The sequence below is a fragment of the Haliotis cracherodii genome, unplaced genomic scaffold, assembly GCF_022045235.1.
Source record: "Haliotis cracherodii isolate W230 unplaced genomic scaffold, xgHalCrac1.p SCAF_1, whole genome shotgun sequence".
NCBI classification, from domain to species: domain Eukaryota; kingdom Metazoa; phylum Mollusca; class Gastropoda; order Lepetellida; family Haliotidae; genus Haliotis; species Haliotis cracherodii.
The window spans coordinates 63,941,574-63,966,270 of record NW_027266264.1 but is presented as its reverse complement, the minus strand read 5'-3'; the positions used below and the strand labels follow the sequence as shown (position 1 = coordinate 63,966,270).

At 39.8% G+C, this 24,697-nt stretch overlaps 1 protein-coding gene across 4 annotated transcripts; it reads left to right on the top strand.

The window, feature by feature from the left end:
* The first annotated feature begins 286 nt into the window (after window positions 1-286).
* On the top strand, window positions 287-24,188 carry LOC139455847 (uncharacterized). Of its 4 annotated transcripts, XM_071237490.1 has the most exons (3): window positions 293-371; window positions 5,239-5,279; window positions 20,624-24,188. In XM_071237490.1, exons 2-3 carry the CDS (start codon window positions 5,267-5,269, stop codon window positions 21,697-21,699), a joined length of 1,089 nt encoding a protein of 362 aa, XP_071093591.1. In that variant the 5' UTR covers window positions 293-371; window positions 5,239-5,266; the 3' UTR covers window positions 21,700-24,188. The 4 variants fall into 4 exon arrangements, with proteins under 4 accessions (XP_071093527.1, XP_071093591.1, XP_071093639.1 ...); XM_071237426.1 differs by lacking the exon at window positions 5,239-5,279 and having other exon boundaries at window positions 287-371; XM_071237538.1 differs by lacking the exons at window positions 293-371; window positions 5,239-5,279 and adding an exon at window positions 9,280-9,630.
* Window positions 24,189-24,697: the final 509 nt, after the last annotated feature.

Here is a 24,697-nt window from a genome sequence, read left to right as displayed (position 1 = left end):
TTCTTTCAATGACACGAGTCGATAAAAGTTTAAACTCTTAGGCTTGCCGAGGGAAACTAATTTTTCAACCAAAAAATATATACTTGCAAATAGATATTATGTACATGTTGGAGAAAGTATTCAGGTGCGTGTTTTGTTTTAAAGTTTAAATGTGTGCTAAGGTGCTTGCTTGTTGAGAAGTATTGTGCATAGAACATTCCGTTTTAGTCATTGCTTGGGACCGTTTTAACCTATATGCCGTTTTGGCACTTTGCCGTTTCGGTGCTGAACATCGTGAGGCACTTCCGGAACATGTTGCTAAGCTGGAACATAAAGAATACATTCAACGTTGTATTTTGTTTGATATTTCAGAATGCGGTCCGCTGATACTGGTAATTAATTGATTTATATATCTTCCACGCAATTACACAAGATAGAAAAACAATCGATTCTGATTCATCGGAGAATAGGCCTCGTTTGACAGCGACTTACGCGAGACACCCGTGAAGATGCGTGTTGGAATATGACTTCCGCAACCCATGCTTGTCGTAAGAGGCAACTAACGGGTTCGGATAGTCAGGATCGTTGACTTGGTTGATGCATGTCATCGTATCCCAATTGCGTAGATCAGAGACCATATACCGATAAATATAAATGGTCTCTGCGTGGATCGATGCTCTTGACATCGATCACTGGATTGTCTGACCCAGACTCAATTATTTACAGACCGACGTCATATATAGTCTGGAAGTTAATTAAGGTACCGACGTTTACTACAATATCTGAAACACTAATGGACCTACTCCAGTCAAATTTGGTAAACAGTCATACATAACTGGATATTACATTTAAAGACAATCAGTGCATGAATAAAAAATCTGTCTATTGAGCTATCACTATATTTCATCAACAACCAGACCTGTTCGTCACGGGTGGAATGAGCATTCATTGTAACAGCCATCTGCATAATGCTAACACTGCGTCCAACTTTGACTGGAGTAGGTCCAATAGTGTTTCAGATATTGTAGTAAACGTCAGTACCTTAAATTAACTTCCAGACTATAGCTGGAACATTGCTGAGTGCAGCGTTGAAAAACAAACAAACAAACTTGTGCGAGAAGTTCTCCAATATCCAGTATCAACTCTTCTGTCATCACAGGACAGAGGGTACAGTTTATGACCGCAGATAAGCTGACCCCGTAGATAAGCCGAGGTATTAACTTGACCATTGAAATATGAAAGAAAATGATATGACCCGCAGATAAGCCAAACCAGGAAGTGAAAGGCAAAAAACACTGCGAAGTTGGACTGCAAGACATGTGCCGGTACTCGCAGATATTCAAAAATATAAGATGAAAAACCTTATAATTATATTGAAAAAGTCATTATTATTTCTAATAAAGATTTAACAAACCAGTCATCCACTTTCATAATGTGGGAAGCTGTTTCTCTTGGGGTTTTTTAATCTCATAATGAACGTTATATGTTGCCATCAACAACGAAGCGCCATTTTGTGAATCGGTGTATATAGAATTATGAACCCGTGAGAAAATATATCAGACCGTCATTCAGGCAATGTTTCTGACGGATCACGATCTGAAAAATACTATCATGAAAGTGTATCCCGTGGATAAGCCGACCCCTTTCTACAGAATCTTTTTTCTGGTCCTCAAAATTCGGCTTATACGGTAAAAACTGTAGGCACATCTGCAGTTTACAGTGATCAAACAGACAGTTAAAAGGCTAAGGGCCCATAATACTGACAAACAGTGTTCTCGTTTAATTGTAATATTACCACTTTTTTAATGGTAAAATTAGACTTGGACGGTAATTCATGTGACTGCCAGTCCCTGTGGACCAGCAAATAAAGTACCTTATAAATCTGTATAATTCATATAAGTATATTTTTCGAATGAAGTCAGTTTGTCTGTTACCATCAGGGTTCCTCTTGTCGAGTTTTAGTGCAAGGAAATAACATTTCGTTTACTTCAAGGTTAATAACATATGTGTAGTGACTTCATCTTGAAGTCTTAAAAAAATGAACTGAAAATTGTGACTGAACTTTATGTTAACGACGTGTAGATTTAACTAAGTTTCTTCAGAGATGAAGTTTGTTTGTTTGTTTAACACCGCACTCAGCAATATTCCAGCTATATGACGGTGATCTGTAAATAATTGAGTCTGGACCAGACAATCCAGTGATTGACATCATGCGCTTCGATCCAAGCAATTGGGATCATTGCATTGAACATGATGGTGAAAGAATTATAACCAGGTAATTTTCATATGTTTTTTAATTTGTTGAAAGTTGAGACTGACGAAAATTAAGGGGACGTCCACCGTGACTGGCAGTATCAAGAGCCAGCGGGAACACTGACAATGTATGATTGCATGAACTACACATGCTTGTGGAGAGTAATTGATTAAGCTTAACTTAGCTTTTGAACTCTATTTAAGAAATAAACGACTCGCTGTGCCCCTCATTGTTTATTCTCCCAGCAGTGTTTTATTGTATGATAAACAATGATAAACGAGTCTTCTATTTCTCATATGAGATGTCAACAGTATGTGCACCATCTTTACGGATGTTGATTAAATGTACAAGCTAAAAACTATTCACCTGTATTTAAATGATGACTCCTTAAATACAATCTGACCTCGACAATGTCGGACAAGTCTATTTTATGAACAGGGGGGTTAGGTTTGGTATTTCCTGTAGATTCTCACAAATTTCACATTGGTTGTCTGTACTTGTTCTCCCAAAAGTGATCTCATAGCTGTCCCACTTATGGATGCAATCGTTCGGCCATTGTGTTTGTCTGCGTTGCCCAACTACACCTATGGGGAACAACTCACCAGATACTTCACTCTCAAACATAACATTGTCCAATTTATGATGTCTTCAAGTTTTGAACTCATGTTCTAATCTCCAGAATTGACGCCTTGAAAGAACAACGTTTTATCATGAAATAAACCTTGCCTCGTTCTTCATTGTTCTTCGCGATTCAACGGGTAGCTATATTATAAATAAAAATAAACGTGTTATATACAACATGAAAGTTTTCAGATGAAAACCTCTTTGTAAAAAATATTACAGTTTGAGATTTGCATCAAACGCATGCTGAACTGGTGTATTTTGCTGTTTTCTCATCGACAAGTTAGACTTAACCTAAATATTGTATTTCATTAGCATATAAATGTATTTCACTTGACCGCTGTAGTGACCACCCATTGGACTAAATGTTTTACCTGTGCCGTAAGGAGATGCAAATTTAACAGCGCGTTCCGTGCCAAATTCTATTAACAAGGTTAATTCTAAAGGTAGCCCAGCTCTACATTGAAGACCAAGTTTGTTTATCTCCTAATTGGCAGTGTTGATTATTATTCATCATTGCCTGTTTTCCTCATACAGTTATTGTCAGATACTAATCAATAATGTGTATTGTTGTAAACCCTTTGAACTTTGGACCAAGGATGTTATTCAGTATTGTCCTCCTACCAACAAAATATTTAAATCCAATCTGATGCACTTTTACACACCTAAGTATTCATAGTTCTTGAGATTCAATTTCTATGTTTCTTACGCCATGTTTTAAATTTATGAAAGAAAGAAATTAGAATACAGTCGAACATGGATATAGCGAACAAACGGATACAACGAACTGTTAAAAAATACCCGATTTATCTCCTGTATAATATCATATAAAATTTACGTATATAACAAACTCACTACGGTGAACTAATGGATACAGCGAACTGATATCTGATCACTGACAAGCCCATCTACCACTAATTAGTGATGTGTATAGTGAACTGAGAAATCTCACTCAGTGTCCATTGGCTGTACGCAATCGTGGCAAATCAAAACAATCAGCGGTAACGGATTGCCCTTGTTAAACTTGCATTGTGTTAATTTTACCTGTTCATATAATCTTGTCTGTAAAACAAACATTAAACATATGAATTTATACGAGATTGTGTCCAAGTGTCAGTTCACTTGCATATGCTAACAATAACATGGCAGGCAATAGAAAGAGGAGTTTGGTAACAATGTTTGAAAAATGTTATGAATTTAATGTTATTAAATGAATGTTATCAATTGAATATTATGAAGTGATCACTGCTAATACAAGTCAATGCTGCAATTACATGTACCATATTCGACGTAATAAGCGCCCACGGCGATATTTGTTAATATATTGGCTAGTGAACAATCTCAATTAGCACCCCTTCCAATTGATTAATGTACACAAGACTTATCTATTTGTGTATAATACGCACTCGTGTGTTATATGCACCCTTAATTATGGGCAATTAGATTCTGGAAAAATATATCTGTCGTATATAAACATTTCAGGCTGTCGGCATAAACCACGAAATTTACGATCTTTCAACTCAAAATAATATTCTAATAAGAGCCCCCTATTTCTAATTTTGAGAGCGCCCTGGGCGCTTATTACGTCGAATACGGTATTGTGTTTTGTTTTATCCAAGATGGCAGACGTTTCCGAGCGAACATGTATATAACAAACTGATTTGTCTGGTCCCTTGTAGTTCATTAGATCCATGTTCTACTGTAATGTATACTACTCATAAGAAGTTAAAGAACACCAAATTATTTCATATTACTATAGTAAATCTCACATGCCAAGACAGATTAACTAAAGTAATATAAAAGAATCGGGTGTTCTTTAACTTCTTTTGAGTAGTATATGTGTAGCAGGAATTAAAGGTGCTGCGATTCACTGTGCAGAGTGTATTTCTTTGGAGTGCCAGAAAACAGTGCTGTATTTATGTTTCTAGGTTTGTCAGCACAATACCCATGCTTGTGGGTTTCACCCAAGTGGTAAATGTCTGAGACCTGAAAATCACTTCAGGCTGTGCTCCCACATCAAGGTGACACGCCATGATCTAACTGGAATATTGTTGGAAGTGGTGTAAAACCCAACTCACTCGCAGGTGTTGGAATTTCCATACGTACATTCAGCTTAGCCCTGGGGCTGACATCAGTATATAGAATGGGGTCCTACTTGTTGATTGGCTTGGGTTTCTCTATTGCAGTGTAGTAGCCAGAGCGGTAGTGACCACCATGGCCGTGATATACATCAGTATATAGAATGAGGTCCTACTTGTTGATTGGCTTGGGTTTCTCTATTGCAGTGTAGTAGCAAGAGCGGTAGTGACCACCATGGCCGTGATATACATCAGTATATAGAATGAGGTCCTACTTGTTGATTGTCTTGGGTTTCTCTATTGCAGTGTAGTAGCCAGAGAGGTAGTGACCACCATGGCCGTGAAAGGTACACCTTGTTTTGTCATGGCATGCTGACTGGTAGTGTTTGTGACTTTGGAGACATAACCTGCACTTGGAGTAGCCCCCTAACATTAACCCATGGCCAGGGATTTCACAGATTGGTTGAATGTATGGTTTAAGGTGATTTTATAGGTAGATGTGATCAGAGCTCCAGATAAGCTGCGTATCTGCGTAAAATACGCATCATAAATGCAGACATACGCAGTAAAATAAAATCCAAGCGTATCAAATATGCAACGAACATTACAGATACGGTACAAAAATAAAACTTGTGTGTATCATCAAAATATTGTGAAGTAACCCTGCGTATTCGATTAGCAAATCAGCATCTTATTTTGAAATTATAAACGGGCATTCTGTCAACCTTGCCAAACTCCACGATGACAGTTACATCATGATCATTTGCCATCACACTTTCGTGTGGAAGTATCATGGTATTTTTGAGTCCTTTAAAGCTCACTAACTAACACGACACCAGTTTGCAGGGACTAGATGAATATTGTTTTTAAATATTTAACTTAAATACCCACATGTGTAAAAACTAGTGGGTAACAGAAATTTGAATACCCAGATAGAATTACTGATACCCAATGATTTAAAAATGCATGGATAAAATACCCACAACACCAAAAGCTTATCTGGAGCTCTGTGTGATAGTATACTTCTGAAATTTCCAGGATTCAGTTCAGTTCAGTTCACACTGGTTCAGTTCAGTTCATTCCACTATTTAACACATTTCAGTGCGTCTTGAGTTTTCAATAGATGCAAATATTCATGGAGCCTTAGATAACATGCATTGTCACAGCCTTTGAAAATTCATGCTCGTTCGCTTGCCCAGACCACTAAATTGTGTCCTCAGTAACGCATGCTTGTCTAATGTGGCCACTAACGGGATCGGGTGGTCAGACTTGATGCATGTCATAGTATCCCAGGGTAGATCAATGCTCATGATGTCGATCACTGGATTGTCTGATCTATACTTGACTATTTGCAGAGACTAGTGAAAATCCAGAGGGATTTTAACAAAAAAACGCTAGTCTGAAATGATCAACCCCTGTCCATTTCTCAATGCTTCATTTTCCTACAAATTGAAACTGAATAAAACTGATAGAAAATGTAAACATAGTTGACATTTTTGTCTCGTTCAAAAAGGCCAGTTACAAACTCTGAGGACTAGCGAAATAAAGTTTCTTTTTGTTCTCTGGAGTTGTCTTTAAAAAGAATTTCTAAGGCTGTTGTCAACATTGCATCTTCGTCACTCAGGTGAGTGAGTGAGTTTGGTTTTACGCCGCTTTTAACAATATTCCAGCAATGTCACGGCAGGGGACACCAGAAATGGGCTCATCACTCATGTAAGCAGACCTCAGGCTCATCCTCTGCACGATATCTTGGGTGTGGTTGGGGGTGTTACTCCTTCATTATATACCGGCCTTGACCTTGACAGTTCATTAAGAAACAAATCATATCTGACATAGTTGTGCTCAGGGATCCATATTGGCCCTTAGGTAAAACCTGTGCCCACAATGTTCTAAGAATATTTTCTGAAATGGGTAAACAAATAAAATTCTGATTCTAGAAATGGTAATAATTAACAGAGGATTTGTCATGTATTGTCTGTTGTGAAACCCCTGAGTGCTATGAGTGCTATGTACATCCCTGCCTATGTAGCATATTATTACAAGCATTGTATGTCATGTTTTCTGTTGTGTTCTCCTGTTTCTACTAACATGTTTAATTAGTGTTTTGTAAGCACTGATCTTCACCAGCACAGAGAGTGTTTGTTATGGCCATTCAGACCATTATAGTATTCAGTCTTCTTGATAATATACTGCTCAACATTTGAGAAGAGTATTTCCTATTGTTTTGAAAAGCTGTGGTGAGCTGAAAGGCACAGCGACTGGGTTGGTGCATGTCATCGATGTTCATGATGTCAGTCACTGGATTGTCTGGTCCAGACTCGCTTATTTACAGACTGCCGTCATGTAGCTGGAATATTGCTGAGTGCAACGTAAGACAACAAACAAATAAGTAAATGTACATGACATGATCTCTTTGAAGCCACAAACCTGGTGTTGGTAGTTGCTCGGTGGCTGGCTTTATGTGGAAGTCGTCTTGTCCTGTACATGGCTTGTATGCATGTTTAGCTTTCCATCTGGCGACGGTCTTTATTTAGCTTACCATTTGTTTGTTATTTCACACCACATTCAGGAATATTACTGCTGTAGGACGGTGGTGTGTACACACACACACACGCACTCATGCACGCATGCACACACACACACACTACATACCACACACGTGCACACACATAACATTCACATGACACACAAACACCACATACACACACCACACATGCTACACACTCACACACACACACAACAACAACCATGATACTCCACAAACACTCACACACAACACGAACAAACATATCTCACACACATGAACACACACACTCCGCATACAGAAGCTACACACCAAACACTGACACACCACACACACACACACACACAACAATCACACTACATACACACACAGTGCAATCACACACACTGCACAAAATCTCTCACACACACACACACACTATTGAGATATTTGATTTGGCAAATTAACAGTTGAAAACAAACATATGCACGCACACAACAATCACCCAACTCACAAACACCTAACAATCACACACCACATGCATGCACACACACACACTTACACTCACACTCACACACTCAATCACACCACACACAAACACTACATACACACACCACACAATCACACACCACTCAATCACACCATACACATGCATGCACACACACATGCTACACACCACACACACAAACATACCACACACACACACACACACACACACAAACATACCACACACACATGCACACACCACACACATCAATAACACCACCCACACACTCCACACCATCACACACACTGCTCAATTACACACCACGAGCATGCACGCACGCACATACACACATATGGTACACACAGACTACACATCGCACACAAGAACCACACACACACACACACACACACACACACACACACACACACACACACACACAAACATACCACATGCACATGCACACACACAAACATACCACATGCACATGCACACACACACCATGCACACACACACCATGCACAACAATCACACCACACACACCACACAATCACACACACTGCACAGTCTGTCACACACACACACACACACACTGCATTGTCTCTCTCTCTCTCTCTCACTCTCTCTCTCTCTCTCTCACACACCCACTTACTAGCACCCTTTTTCTCTCTTTCTAATTGTTACTTTTCTTTCAAACTGTTGGCATGACAGGCTTGTCAATACAATTGTCTGACCTAAAACATTCAAATGAATGTGAGGGAATTAATCCTTTAATAGATTCTTGAGATATTTTGATGGGACAAATTAACAGTTAAAAAAATGTTAAAAAGCATATTACCAAAATTTGATGCTTTTCCAAAGCTCCACTTACCATGTTGCATGCCATCTCAAATACAGCTGGGGAAACATGGAAGGATTTGTTTCAGCTTGCAGTCTTCTCCCTCCACGACATGTTCGAGGCCTCGATCTGTGCCCAGTCCGTTTTCATCCTTTCAATTTCAGGGCCTCACCTGAATAAACTGGTGATTAAGTTTAAAAAAAACTATTATTTGAAAACAAAAGTTGAATTCTATGTGTTGTGTTGTGTGTACACCAACAGTATAATCTTCATCCTGCTGTTTTATACTATAGTAATAAATCTCACTAAGTTAACGCTTGCTTGGGTACACTGATTTCTACCTTGTAGTTCACCCTGTAACCCCTGCTAGGTCATTCCACAGTAAAGGCAGCCAGTGTTCAAGTAGCTGCCCACATTAAAACCCTTTCAAAGATACAGGTTTGGGCGTGGTTGAGTAACCATGACTAGATACTGACTGGAACTGGTTTATGCATGTCATCATATCCCAAAACAGTACACCGATGTCAGTCGCTGCATTTTCTATCCAGACTCAATTATTTACAGACTGAAGTCGTATAACTGGAATATTGCTGAGCGTAGCGTTAAACAATCAGTATTGTAAATCTGCCTGGAGTGGCCACCTGTGCAGACCCTCATTACTGATCTACAGCGTAGGGACCCTCTTCTTTAGGTTATTCTGTGTACAGGTTTGGAGTTGCTGGATCTGTGGGTATTGATCACCAACATTCGTCAGCAGTGTGTGTTACATGCAGTACGGATTACATGACTGTCAGCTTGCAACAGGACAGTTATTAAATCTCATTCATTGACTAACACAGGCGTCATTCAGGAGTGCGTGTTGATCAGCAGTGGGTGAGCATGTTTTAAATGGAGAATGAAGACAAGACCATTGGGTGGTAGCTTGCTCTCTCCCCTTAACGTATCTGTCAAAATATTTATTACTTATTTTTGTCTCATTACGAATGCTGTCAATACCTTTTTGTCCACGTGTACGTGTACATTGAATTTGACGAATTTGTAGCTGTCCATGAAGTGTGTCACTTGTATTACCATGTACCTTTGTATTGAAGACTGACATAGTAACTGACAATGTACAGTATTGAATCAGTTATGGTTTATATATTTCATAAACAGTTTTAAATAGCTAATGAAAATTGATTTATTTCATCATCATGTAGAACTTGTGTGGAGCCTTTCTAACAAATTCAATTCAATTCTAATTCAGTAATATGAATTTATGAAGATATTTCGACGAACATCTAGTCTCTGAAATGAACATATTTTACAGGAAAAAAAACAGTTGTTAACTTATAGTTATAAATATGATAAAAAGGAGCTGAGAGACTTTCTTCATTTTCTGATACTGCAGTAATCTAGACTTGCCAAACATTATAGACTTGCATGGGCTGTATTGGATATATTTGTATCAGGGTCTGTATGACAGACTAGAATATATTCAAAGGCAGCAATTACTGTGATCATATAAATATATTGATACCTGAAATATATTATGATTACAATGATAGCACCGTACATGGCAGACTGATTAAGTATGGCAATTGTCTGGATAGACAAGGGAGCTTGATGTGTGTCAGGGGGAGAAAGAGAGAGAAATCTTGTTTCCATTCTTTATGAAACTGCAGTTCCTCTCTTAGATGACATTTCAGTTTTTATGGCGAGAATTGCCATGCTGATGATTTTTATTTGTTTACGTTTTTATTTTAAAGAATTAGAAATTCATAGAAAGAATATTGAGCCACATTAATTGGTTGTTTGACACCACTGTCAGTGATATTCCAGTTATATGAAGGTGGCCTGTAAATAATCAAGTCTGGACTTAACAATCTCAGCCAACTTAAGCACCAGTCATGTAGTTGGAATATTGCTGCGTGCGACGTTAAACAACAAACAAATTAAAAAATCTTTAAAGAAGATAGGAGTTTCAAGTTCTGTACTTCTAAAATGTTAATGATGTGACGAATAAGAACATTACAGTTAGTTTAGCCTCTGTGTGTACTTCAGAAACAGCTACGATTCAGGAAGCTCAAATGCAACATATTGGAAAAGGTAGGGGCCACTTTAGTGCTGGGACGAGTCCAAATTTACCACCCGGGTACCTCACCCCCTATTACCCGACTCTACCCGGGTACCTCACCCCCTATTACCCGACTCTACCCACTGCAGGTCTCAAGTGTTGGGAACAAAATGTCTGAAAGGGGATTGTTTTACCGCAGCCCTGGCTAAAACCATTTACATCCGTGTATCAAACGATCAGATCATGCGTTCACTGAAGTTGACTGAAGCTTTATCTTTACTTAACTATATACAAGTCAAAAGGAATGTGTGCATCGTTAGAAAGAAATGCAAATATTAGCGACTTGTAGTGTAACCACTGAGCTATAGTGAGTTTTTGTCATTAAATATATCACATGACTAACCATGAGCTACTCAGGAACCACCCGAGTTACCTGTCCCAGCCCTAGGCCACTTTTAATACAAAAAATGTAGCACAATTCGGGAAACAATTTACATTTGTTAGCCCAAAATGAGTCCATTGTCTTTCGTCAAACATGATTGGTGTGCTTAACTTGGATCTGCTTATAGGAAAACTGAAATATGTCCTGTCCAGCAACTATATCGTGTGAGACAAAACAAAAAACTCCCCAAAATAGTCCTCAAATAGTGTGGAGAAGTGTGGGTAGTGATGTTGCAAGTGTTGCCGTTTGATTGAGTACCTAGGCGCTACATCTCATTGTCACCAAACTAAAAACGTTATTATTGTAGCTTAGAGAGCCTGGGAAACAGTCCTGTTCAGACAGTAGGCAGGTGTTGTTCACGGGAGCAGGATATTGTTCATTAACATTCACTGCATAGTTGACACCACACCCTGTACTTCGTATCCATGGGCACTGAAGCAATAAACATGTACCTGACATGAACTATATCAAGGTCATGGCTGGCTGTACCTGTTCGTTTTGTGGCAGTTGTTGAAAGTCTGCAGCTGTTGATGGCAGGTATGACTGATGCAAAATCATCTTTTATTTTGGGATTTTTTCACATTTATTTTTGAAATTATTCTAATGTTAGCCTTAGACTTGCTTAGCATGCTTAGTCAGTCTACCATCATTTTGGCACCTGGTTTTTCACAATTATTTTCATTGAACACACAATCATGTGATGATAGTTGGTTAATATCGAATAAAAATCACCTAAAAATACCAGTTTTATCCTTTTTCATGTCTGAATAAAAATATTTTCTTCATTGTTAGCATGTAATTTTGTGACCACCGACATGGCTCTGTAGTGGCGGTAAGAACAAACTATTTACCATTTCACAACAATAACAATGACATAGCAGTGTTAAACATGCTTGTTGCATGCATGACCCAAGGTCTTCATGCACCTCTGGTTGTACCGACAGTATCGGTATAAGCGAGACATCTTGTGTAATGTGGAGATGTGTTGTTAAAAGATAACATGATATTATTTGTAAGGTGGATTGTCTTTTTCAAACGTGAATCAAAAAGAGAAACACTCTTGATATCTCGGACCGCCTCCGTGGTCTTGTGGTAGAGCGTCCGCCCGGAGAGCGGAAGGTCTGGGGTTCGATCCCCGGACGCGTCATACCAAAAGACGTTAAAAGATGGTACTTGTTGTTACCCTGTCTGGCGCTCGGCATTAAGGGGCTAAAACAAGGACTGGTCGGCTCGGAGTCAGTATACTGTGTCTGAGTGGGGTATTCATGTTAAACTGCGGCATGGTATCTCAGTGAGCTAGCACTATAAATCGGCATCAGTCCGGACTAGTACAAGCAGCCACACAAACACACACACGTACATGCACGTCGCTATATAAGTGCAATAATCTTGGATGCGACGTTAAACCCAATTTCACCTCACCTCACCTTGATATCTCGGCATTGTTTCACAAAGAACATTGCATGCAACAAGCATTTTAAGTATCCCCCTGATAAGCGATTAAAACCTGCAGAAGACAAACAAAACGGGGGCCATCCCAAATCTCAAGCAGAAAAAGAATCTCGTCAGTTTTGACAGGCAGGTATTGAGAGATGTCATTCCACCTATTGTTATGGATGTAAGACTATGATGACACAACAGATTGTCTGATGACTGCGCATCTGATGTACATGTACCACTCAGAAGGTTTTTTTTATCAACTTTTCTATTATAAAAAATATAATGTTAATTTTTCAAATACTAAGGTAGTTTAAATTATATTTCATGTCAAAACTCATTTTTTTATTTACATATCTTTGAGACATTCCTCATCATGGGGCTGGGTCTTAAGGTGACGTTGGTCATGTATTCAGCAAGCATGTTTGACACACATTAAGTCACTGTTGTGAGATGGTAAATTGTCTGTTCCTACCGCCACAACAGAGCCATGTCACGGTCACGAGATTACATGCAAACATGAAGAAAATAACTTTATGTTCAGACATGAAATATTACAAAACTGTATATAATAAAAGTTGGGCCCGTGATTATTATTTGATAATAACCAACTTTTATCACATGATTCTGTGTATACATGTAATACAAAATAATCGTGAAAAAAACAGATGCCAAAATGATGATTGACAGACTATATTGAGGACCCTTTTGTTGAAACCTAAATACTCAAAATAGTAGGTTTGGTTTTAGAAAGAAGATAAATACAATTTTTAATTGAATGGTGAAAACAACAGATTCTGATTTGTGAATGTCCAGGTAATGAGTATGTGAAATACAGTACTCTCACCTGTAACGAGTTATACAGAACCCCAATGGACATCGTCGACACCAGGTGCAGTTATACACTTTATGTAACTCAACTCCACAATCCGATAAAAATAATTACCCAGAAGTACTTTCACTGTGCTAACGTTATCACATCTGCATGTTCATAAATTAAGCATGACATATATATCTGATAAGATCACAGGGCTGCCATAAAGCTGTCACAACCATATAGAGAGTAAACGAACTGGCTTACTTTGCAGGCAGCCTTACATGACTTGGCTTAGAAGGGCTCTCAAGGTAAATTGCTGTATACTGCCAAACTGTGATTGTTTTGTTGGCTTTTTTTGTTCTGTTAGTACACGTCAGATTAATCAATAATTTGTTTTGCATGTTCTGTTTCATCTTGAAAATATCTGTATGCCTGTTGCATTTTGTTACAGACCTGTGAATATCTGGGGTAGAATAGGTCTTCAGCAACCCATGCTGAAAGGCGACTTACGAGATCGGGTGGTCAGACTCGCTGGCTTTGTTGATGCACATGGGCGAATACAGCTGTTTTGAAAAGGGGGGTGCACAATTAAGATCTATTTATTGTCTTTGGTGGTAATTTATACAGTAATAAAGATTTTTTTCGAAATAAAAAGGGGGGTGCGAACCCGCCCTCTGTATCTGCATGATGCAAGTCATCGTATCCCAATTGCATGGATCGATGCTCATGATGTCAATCACTGGATTGTCTGGTCCAGACTTGATTATTTACAGACTGCCGTCTGGAATATTGCTGAGTGCGGCATTAAACAACAAACAAACATGCATGATATTGATTTATGTTGTCATATTGTAGAGAACGCATGTATTATTTATGAACTGCACTATAAAGTGTATAATACAATATGTAAAGCACTACTAGCAATATCAATACTTATACACAGCTTATATTGCCCATGATTTAAGCAGGCACAGCTGGCCAAGTTGTTTAAGGTTCTGGAATTTCACTGTTGAGAATTGTGTCCCATAGGTGTGCCAGAAACCTATGATCACGGGCTTGTGTCCCGGTTCGCTAATATGTTCTACACCATATCCAAACAAGTGTGTTTCATCTGATGCAGACTTGCATCACTTTGGGCTTTCCTCCCACATCAAACTGGTGTCATGATACGACTGAAATACTGTTTATAGCGCATTAAACCAAATTCACTCAAACTCCTCTGTAATTACAGTTGCTACCCTATGGGAGATCGGCAACCGTCAGAACTATTTAACGTGTCACATACTAGTTGTATGTAATGTATATTAATGGCTGTAATATGGCGCTATTGGTGATGTTCTAGCAGAGCATCTGGTCTTCGTAGCTAGTTTGGTTTCTTTTTTAGAATTAATTTGTTTGGGACAGATCACGATGTATCGGTATTTCTATTCACTTCCTTGAGTACAAATGCACTATCCCATCTTCTCAAAAAACACATAAACACGACACCTATCTCATGAAGTTTTTGATTTCCATTTTAATGTTGTCAGTATTTCTGATTTTGAGCATGTTGAAGTGAAGAAATATTGTTTTAAAGTAACGTGTCGTATTGGTGTTTTTGTATGATATTTTCTCACATGTTGGCATTATATCATGTATATGTCTACGCCCCGTGAAGATCCAGGGTAGAATAGGTCTTCAGCAACCCATGCTTGCTGTAAAAGGCGACTATGCTTGTCGTAAGAAACGACTAACAGGATCAGGTGGTCAGACTCGCTGACTTGGTTGATGCATGTCATCGTATCCCAATTGCGTGGATAGATGCTCATTATGTCAGTTACTGGATTGTCTGGTCCAGACTCGATTATTTACAAACCACTGTCATATAGCTGGAATATTGCTGAGTGCGTCGTTTAACAACAAACCAACATCTACTTGCCACAATGTTTCTTAGATGTGTATTTTGTGAAGGATTTTGGATTGTGGCTATGTGCAGGTCAACGTTCTTTCTGGACCGGCTCAGAGGATCATATGTGGCCCCAAGTCTGCTTCTAATGTCCAAAGTTGTGTTATTATAGTTGTTGCTGCTAATGTTATGGCTTTGCAGAGGTGACGTGTATTTACCTCTGTCCAGTTAGGGCTAGGGACATTCCTCCACCACTTGGCTGGGGACATTCCTCCCCCACTTGGCTAGGGACATTCCTCCACCACTTGGCTAGTGACATTCGCCCACCACTTGGCTGGGGACATTCCTCCCCCACTTGGCTAGGGACATTCCTCCACCACTTGGCTAGTGACATTCGCCCACCACTTGGCTGGGGACATTCCTCCCCCACTTGGCTAGGGACATTCCTCCACCACTTGGCAAGGGACATTCCTCCACCACTTGGCTAGGGACATTCCTCCCCCACTTGGCTGGGGACATTCCTCCACCACTTGGCAAGGGACATTCCTCCACCACTTGGCTGGGGACATTCGCCCACCACTTGGCTAGGGACATTCGCCCACCACTTGGCTAGGGACATTCGCCCACCACCTGGCTAGGGACATTCAACCACCACTTGGCTAGTGACATTCGCCCACCACTTGGCTAGGGACATTCGCCCACCACTTGGCTGGGGACATTCCTCCACCACTTGGCTAGGGACATTCGCCCACCACTTGGCTAGGGACATTCCTCCACCACTTGGCTAGGGACATTCGCCCACCACTTGGCTAGGGACATTCCTCCACCACTTGGCTAGGGACATTCCTCCCCCACTTGGCTGGGGACATTCCTCCACCACTTGGCTAGGGACATTCCTCCACCACTTGGCTGGGGACATTCCTCCACCACTTGGCTAGGGACATTCCTCCACCACTTGGCTGGGGACATTCCTCCCCCACTTGGCTGGAGACATTCCTCCACCACTTGGCTAGGGACATTCCTCCCCCACTAGGTTGGGGACATTCCTCCACCACTTGGCTAGGGACATTCCTCTCCCACTTGGCTAGGGACATTTCTCCACCACTTGGCTAGGGACATTCCTCCCCCACTTGGCTAAGGACATTCCTCCACCACTTGGCTAGGGACATTCGCCCACCACTTGGCTAGGGACATTCGCCCACCACCTGGCTAGGGACATTCAACCACCACTTGGCTAGTGACATTCGCCCACCACTTGGCTAGGGACATTCGCCCACCACTTGGCTGGGGACATTCCTCCACCACTTGGCTAGGGACATTCGCCCACCACTTGGCTGGGGACATTCCTCCACCATTTGGCTAGGGACATTCACCACTTCAAAGAGAGCTAGGTCTCTTTCTTGTGACATAATACTTTAAGATATGATCCACCTCTAACCCCCAGTGACCCTGAATCTGACCTTTGTCATTGAAGGCCCTTTGTATTTAACCATCCTCCTCTGATACTGCTTGACTGACCAAGCAGAAATCTGGCAGACTGGTTCCTTCATTTGGGGGCATTTTGTTCAGGTCGGTGAATTTACGAAAGTTTTTGTGTTAAAAAATAGTTTTAAGCAAATTTTAAATCATATTCTTAATTATAAGAATCACAGGGTACAGGGTTAAACTGTGAGTAAATGTAAAGACTGTATGAAGTTTGTCCTGACATTACTGTTTGCACTTAACATTGTTGTTGTGAACAATGTTGCAAAAATACTCCCTTTGTTCTTTTTCCTAGATTTTTTTGCACCAGCTCTTGTGACACTCTAAAGGTGTATCCCAAAATAAAGTTGGAAGTGTTTGATCTTACTTCTTCAATAAATCAACCGACAAAGCTTTTTTTATAATTTAGCCCCACAATGTTATATGTGACTGAAATACTGTTCAAAGCAGCATCAAGCCAAAATCCAGGGTCTTAACTGGATACAAAATATTGTGTCCCTTACACGTAAAAGTACAGGGTTTATAAGCAGGGTTTATAAGAGGCAATGAAAAAAAACAGGGGATGAAAGGATATCGTTGTAATGATTGAAGCTTGTGATATTGAAACGTGTATTCAAGATTTATCTACAATGTCTGTTCTTATCAGAAGTGCAATAAATGTTTGGACAGGCCATGTCAGATTTTCTTCACTCAGTCATTAAGTTTCAACACTATCAAGGAAATCCCCTTGTATACAGACAAGGAAATCCCCATGTATACAGACAAGGAAATCCCTATGTATATAGACATGGAAAACCCCATGTACAAAGACAAGGAAATCCCCATGTGTACAGACAAGGAAATCCCTATGTAGACAGACAAGGAAATCCCCATGTAGACAGACAAGGAAATCCCTATGTAGACAGACAAGGAAATCCCCATGTATACAGACATGGAAAACCCCATTTACAAAGACAAGGAAATCCCCATGTACAAAGACAAGGAAATCCCCATGTGTACAGACAAGGAAATCCCTATGTAGACAGACAAGGAAATCCCCATGTAGACAGACAAGGAAATCCCTATGTAGACAGACAAGGAAATCCTCATGTATACACACAAGGAAATCCCCATGTATACACACAAGGAAATCCCCATGTATACAGTCAAGGAAATCCCTATGTAGACAGACAAGGAAATCCCCATGTATACACACAAGGAAATCCCCATGTATACACACAAGGAAATCCCCATGTATACAGTCAAGGAAATCCCCATGTATACAGACAAGGAAATCCCCATGTATACAGACAAGGAAATCCCCATGTATACAGACAAGGAAATCCCTATGTATACAGACAAGGAAATTCCCATGTAAACAGACAAGGGAATCCCTTTGTATAAAACCAAGGAAATCCCCATGTATGAAGACAAGGAAACCCCAAAATGTGTCACCGAGAGTCCCCAACAAATATACTACTCAAAAGAAGTTAAAGACCACCCGATTTGTTCATATGACGTTAGTTAATATGTAGTTCATATGAAGGAATCAAGTTTTCTTTAACTTCTTTTGAGGAGTAGATAGTAGGGCTTTTACGATTCACTTGCGCATTCGGTGAATCAAACTGTATCCATTCATGAATTGAATTCGTTATTCGTGGCCACTAGAATCAAATATTTATGAATTAGAATTATGATCATGCAATCGTACAGTATTGTGGTCACTGGTTATTGTCGCATTTGAGCAGATACTAGCACCTGGATAAGTGCTGTATAGAAATTTATAATATATTAATAATTAACAAACCATGTCAAATATTTTGCTTCACTGAACATAACAATCAACTGCTGACTTGTAATTGTATTCGTGAATTAATATTCGTATTCATTTCCCAATATTTGTGATAGAGCCCTAATAGATAGATAGATAGATAGATAGATAGATAGATAGATAGATAGATCTATGTATATACACCAGGTAAACCCTACCAGCACCCTCAGACACTTTATCACAAAATGAAAATTGAATATCTCTGTTTAGTCAAGCAGTCTGATGTGATGCATTGTCTCATGCCAGAGTATTAGCTCAACTGGTAATACCCCTATGGATCAGATACACTGGTGACAACACCAGTCATTCTAGGATTCCAGATGTTGATGGAATTTTCCAGATTTCTCTTTCGGAATCGTTAATGAATCACAAAAGGCAGGTCTAGTTCAATAACCAGCCGAGGTATTCACAAGCAAGTTAATGGGGACTTAGTTTCCCAGTAATCAATGGTAATAACTTTCACTCACACTCATTTTGTTGCATTATGGGTTCCAACATGTCAAATATCATGTAGGTCAAGGTCATGTGACAAAGGTGCTAAAACAGGACTTTCCATGCCATAAACATGATAAATGCAACAAATGTAAAAACATGTTGCATGTTGGCTTATGCAATTTGTTGGTCAAGTCTGATAGCCATTGGTCAGTATTAACGATGTCAAAAGTCATTCACTCGAGATAAGAAATATTATGGATCTAAAGGAGCTTACGTTTGTACTCTGGTGGGAGACATGTGATGTGTACTTTAGGCTTGCTTCAGATAGCCAGCCCAAGTCTATCAGGGCTGTGATAAGCCTTGGATTTAGATTGTTTTCTGACAATAACTTGACATGATATTGTTTGTATACGGGGCTTGTGTAAACAGGTCAAATTTTATCACCAGCCAAATTGGTCAATATTGAGGTTCATGTGATGATAATAAAAATTGCATCATAATGAAGGCCTGGGTTCAAATCACCACATACTGTATTCAACGTGATAAGCACCCAGGGCGCTCTCAAAATTAGAAATAGGGGGGCCCTTATTAGAATATTATTTTGGTGGAAAAAACAGTTGAAAGATAAATTTCGTGGTTTATGCTGACAGACTGAAATGTTTATGTACGACAGATATATTTTTCCAGAATTTCATTGCCCATAATTAACAGTGCATATAACACACGAGTGTATATTATACGTGAATAAATAAGTCTTGTGTACATTGATCAATCAGAAGGGGTGCTAATTAGGATTGTTCACTAGTCAATATATTAGCAAATATCGCCGTTAGCGCTTATTACGTCAAATACGGTAGTTAAAATATGTGACACCTGTTTGCCCTGCTGTGATATTGCTGGGAAATTTCTAAAAGTGCACTAAAACAATACTCACTCACAATAACCGAGACATTTGCTGCTGCATTTGAACCAAATTAAACTAATAAATGAATACAACCCAATTCAGTATGAAGAGATCAGAGATGATGGAAGGCAATTTTGACAACATTTCAAATGTCTAATCATCAATGTCTCAATTAATTATATTAGTTTAAAAAACTAGTTCAATCAAAACAGATTCAAATGGCTTCATGTTTTCATTATTTGATAACCACTTGGTGGGGAGCTCCTCCATCAATTTAAAGGCGCTGCATTTCAGCAGAAACCATATGATAGAGGGCCTCTATGACATGGTCTCTGATTTCGGTGACCAGAATTGCAAACAGAAACCTGTAATCCTTTGTTTGAATATCAGATATGCCTGATTATGTTTCTGGGTTTGTCAGCACCATTCCCATGCTTGTAAGTTTCATCAAAGAGATATTCGGCTAAGACCTGCATCACTTCATGCTTTCCTCCCACATCAGGCTGATCCCTGTGATATGACTGCTTGAAATAGTGTATAACTCACTCACTCACTCACTCACTGAAAAAACTAACTCGCTCACTTGTTTATGTTCCAGCACGACATCGCTTCCTGAGGATGCTGAATCTCTGCTGCAGCCTCTTCCTCCGAGAAGACAAAAGGCGGTCCACCTGTAAGACTCTCGTGTTTGGATTCACATTGATATTCATCCTCCACTGGCTCATTAAATTCGAACAAATTCGAGAACATGGCGACTTTGCTGACCTCTCAATCCCAATCTCCGATGACTTCGTACCACTCGGTATCAAAGAAATGGAAACTTTTCCTGTCAGTGGCCAACCTCGATTTCCAAAAATCATCCATCAGACATGGAGAGATACCCAAATACCCCGGAAGTTTGAAAAATGGGTGAGAACCTGGCAACGTAACCACCCAGGATGGACGTACATTCTGTGGACTGATGAGAGCGCAAGGCAACTCATTTCAGATAAATATCCTTCCTTTCTTCCAGTGTTTGACAGCTACTCGGAAGGAATTCGTAGAGCAGACGCATTACGTTACTTCATTCTGTATGAGTACGGGGGAGTTTATGCGGACATGGATCTAGAGAGTTTAAAACCATTAAATCCAATCACCTTCAAGTATTCATGTATCCTGGCACAGGAACCATACGAACATTCCATTCTTGATTCCAACTTCGAACATTTAATCATCAATGCCTTTATCGCGTGTCGTAAGGGACATCCATTTTTAAAAATGGTCATTGATTACCTCCCTTCTTTCTCCCACATGTGGAACGTTCTGGATTCTACTGGTCCCCATTTTATGACGTTTGCATATCGGCAGTTTGTAAGCGCACACCATTATCCTGATAATCATATGAATGGAACATACCTGGCACCAGCGGAATACTTCTTCCCCTCCATAGATCCAGCCAAACATTTCTGGATGCGACAGCAGTGTGTCAACTTTGATAAGATCAGCACCCTGCAGAAGAAGGCTTGCATGCATCTTAAACTGAAAGGTGTTGAAAGATCGGACAAATATGCGTTTACTACTCATCACTGGATCCACACCTATCTTAACTTCAAATTATCCCTGAAGGGACCGGTAGATATTCATGTGTTGGTACCAGGCGCTCAGATATACCCACATATCACTCTCGCACACTGATCGGGGGCAATCAGAATCGGTCAAACGTACAATCATGACTTCTGAGTGTTGTCTGTTTTATTCATGTGAATAATCGCGGGGATCTCAATTAAATGCTGGACCTCGATTATGAAGTTGATACTTTTTAAGCAGGGAATTCTACCCATTAGTATCTTTGCAATTAAACGCAATGGATAAAGAGTGAAAGAAATGTATGTCTTGTGTAACAGACTAAAACATTCCCCCCTGGCCAGGGGAAGTAATAGCCTAGGCCTGTTCCTCCACACCCCTGAACATTCCCCACCTCAATCCAGGGGTGTTAAGAACTGGGGAAGGTTCAGCCTACGCTAGTTCTATCTAGTAATGGATCAGTTCTTTTCTACTTTTTACTTTTCATTCCTTCCCATTTTTCAAACATCTATTGACATGGGGAAACAATTTTACGTGGCCAGATCTCAACCCTCAGGATCTGGCTATGGGTGGGGGCTGAACCCTAGGCCAAACCTTTGGAAGAACTGTCCAGGATATTCAGCCTTGTAACTGAGGATATAATCGAGAAATATGGTATACCTCATCCCATGTTTGCTGTAAAAGGCGACTATGCTTGTTGTTAGAGGCAACTAATGGGATCGGGTGGTCAGGCTCGCTGACTTGGTTGATGTATGTCATTGATTGAGTCAGCATTTCTTAGACAGACAGATTGTGATGTCATCATCTACTGTTATGTCTTTGAATGAGTGCGTGAGTTGGGATTAATGATGCTTATTGCAATATTCCAGTAATAACAACAAACTTAGGATTTAAACTTTGTACCCATGTGGGGAATCAAACCACTGGTCTCAGGCAAGTGTGTGTGTCTGTGTCTGTGTCTGTGTCTGTGTCCGTGTGTGAACCATTGTTAACATGGCTGGGGACCAACCAATCATAGGAATTTCATCGTCACAGTTTTTAAACAGATTTACCATGGGTAGTTTCATTCTTGTAATACATACCGGGACTTCCTGTATTTAAGCCCTGGGGCTAATAATGGCAAAATGCATTTTCTCATGTAAAACATTTTATCCGAAATTGAATCCAGGGCTCAATTTTGGAAGCTTACACTTTCTTACCTAAATAGGAGAAGCCCTTTACTGAAACAAGCCAAAATGATTAAGTTGTTTTAACTGAGACAATATAATATATGGATTTTATATTTGAACATCAAGTAAGTTCATAGGAGGCCAGACCCGTGAAGATCCGGGGTAGAATAGGTCTTCAGCAACCCATGCTTGCCATAAAAGGTGACTATGCTTGTCGTAAAACGGAATCGGTTGGTCAGGCTCCCTGACTTGGTTGATGCATGTCATCGATCCCAATTGCTTGGATCGATGCTCATGATGTCAATCACTGGATTGTCTGGTCCAGACTCAATTATTTACAGACTGCCGTCATAGAGCTGGAATATTGCTGGGTGCGGCGATAAACAACAAACCAACCAACCAATCAAATCATAGAATGCCAAACTTGAACTTGCACTTACTGTTGAATGGACATTAAGATTTGACATGTGTGCATCGCCACATATTAACTAAGGGAGTAAGGTATTGATTTAAGAAGATCACTCCAAAATTAATATCAGAATTTAAAACCATGGGCCGAGATATGGAAACATTTCCGTGTTTAGGCCCATGACCGTAATCCCACATGGGCCTTAATACGAGAAGTCTCAATACCGTATGTTTTCATCTGAACAACCTACTTTTTTCATCTTACATTTTAAGAAAGAAGAGGTACATGTTTTTCTTTATTTGTTACAAACAAGTCAAGGTCGCTTTCAGGCCCCCTGTTCCAAAAAGGGATGTTGGTCTAAGTTGATTGCAACTTCCATTACTTTAACCCAGGCTAATGCTAGTCGTAGGAACGGGGCCCAGTTACTGATTACAGTAATAGGTTGAATTATGTATAAATTTCAGATAATGTTCACAAGCAATCACTGATTATGAATATTTGGTTAATTACAAAATAGAATTTCAATTTAGGGTCAGCTGAATAGCCCAAAATAACTTTTTGTGCATGAGTTTTACAATACTGAGTGTTTTTCTTAGTGTCAACTATAACTATACCATATCAATGCCACTGACTGTATGAAGCATATCGGTGAGCAATTTCTGATGCAATCTCAGGGTTCGTTTTCTTAATGTCAAGGCAAGGGATTATTATATTTCACATGTTGTCCTATTTTTAAGAGTTTATCATCACTGCAACTATTGGTTATTCTCAGAGGAAAGAAACATAGGCTGTTCTGAGGTTTTAGGTTCAATCCATATTTGAGACATGTTTGTTCAGTCGGTCTGACTATGATTATGTGCCCCTTGTAATGAAAAAGTTATATCCAATCAGATCACTGTTCTCATCTCGTATAGCTTCACAAAGATGGCAACTACCATGGGCTATGACCTCGTTGGTCCGATAACGAAAACATTCACAATTTCATCCCCGACAAATATAACATAGGCAATCGTTTGGGGGTGGGGGGGGGCGTGGGGTGGTGGTGTGGTTTAAAAGATGAAAAAGACAGGCAGCGGTAACTCTTTCATACAAAGGTGTACTAGTCATGGATGTTGGTTTTGTGAACTTTCTTTAATTGGACTATTGATATTTAGCACAGGAAAGTGGGCTTGATGTAGCAAGGGTGGAAACAAGACTTTGATAAAAGGGCTTGTGGACGCTCTTTTGCTCTTGCATCGAGAAAAAGGGGTCCAACATGGCCGTTAGTTGGAGACGATTGAAGTTCTAGCAGGACAAGGACTCATAGTTGTCACCTCTCTTTCCATATTAACCACTTGAGATAACCAAGGGCTGTGGCCAAGTTGGATACGATCAATGGTGTCTATCTGTCATGCCAAATGGAACCAGTTGTTTTTATTCCTTTTGTCAGAATAATAAATATTTATTTGATTGTTTTGATAAATGCTCACCTAATGAAATGTCAGTTGGTTGCGTGGTGCTCGGAAGATATCTAGGATCATCACTATTTGAT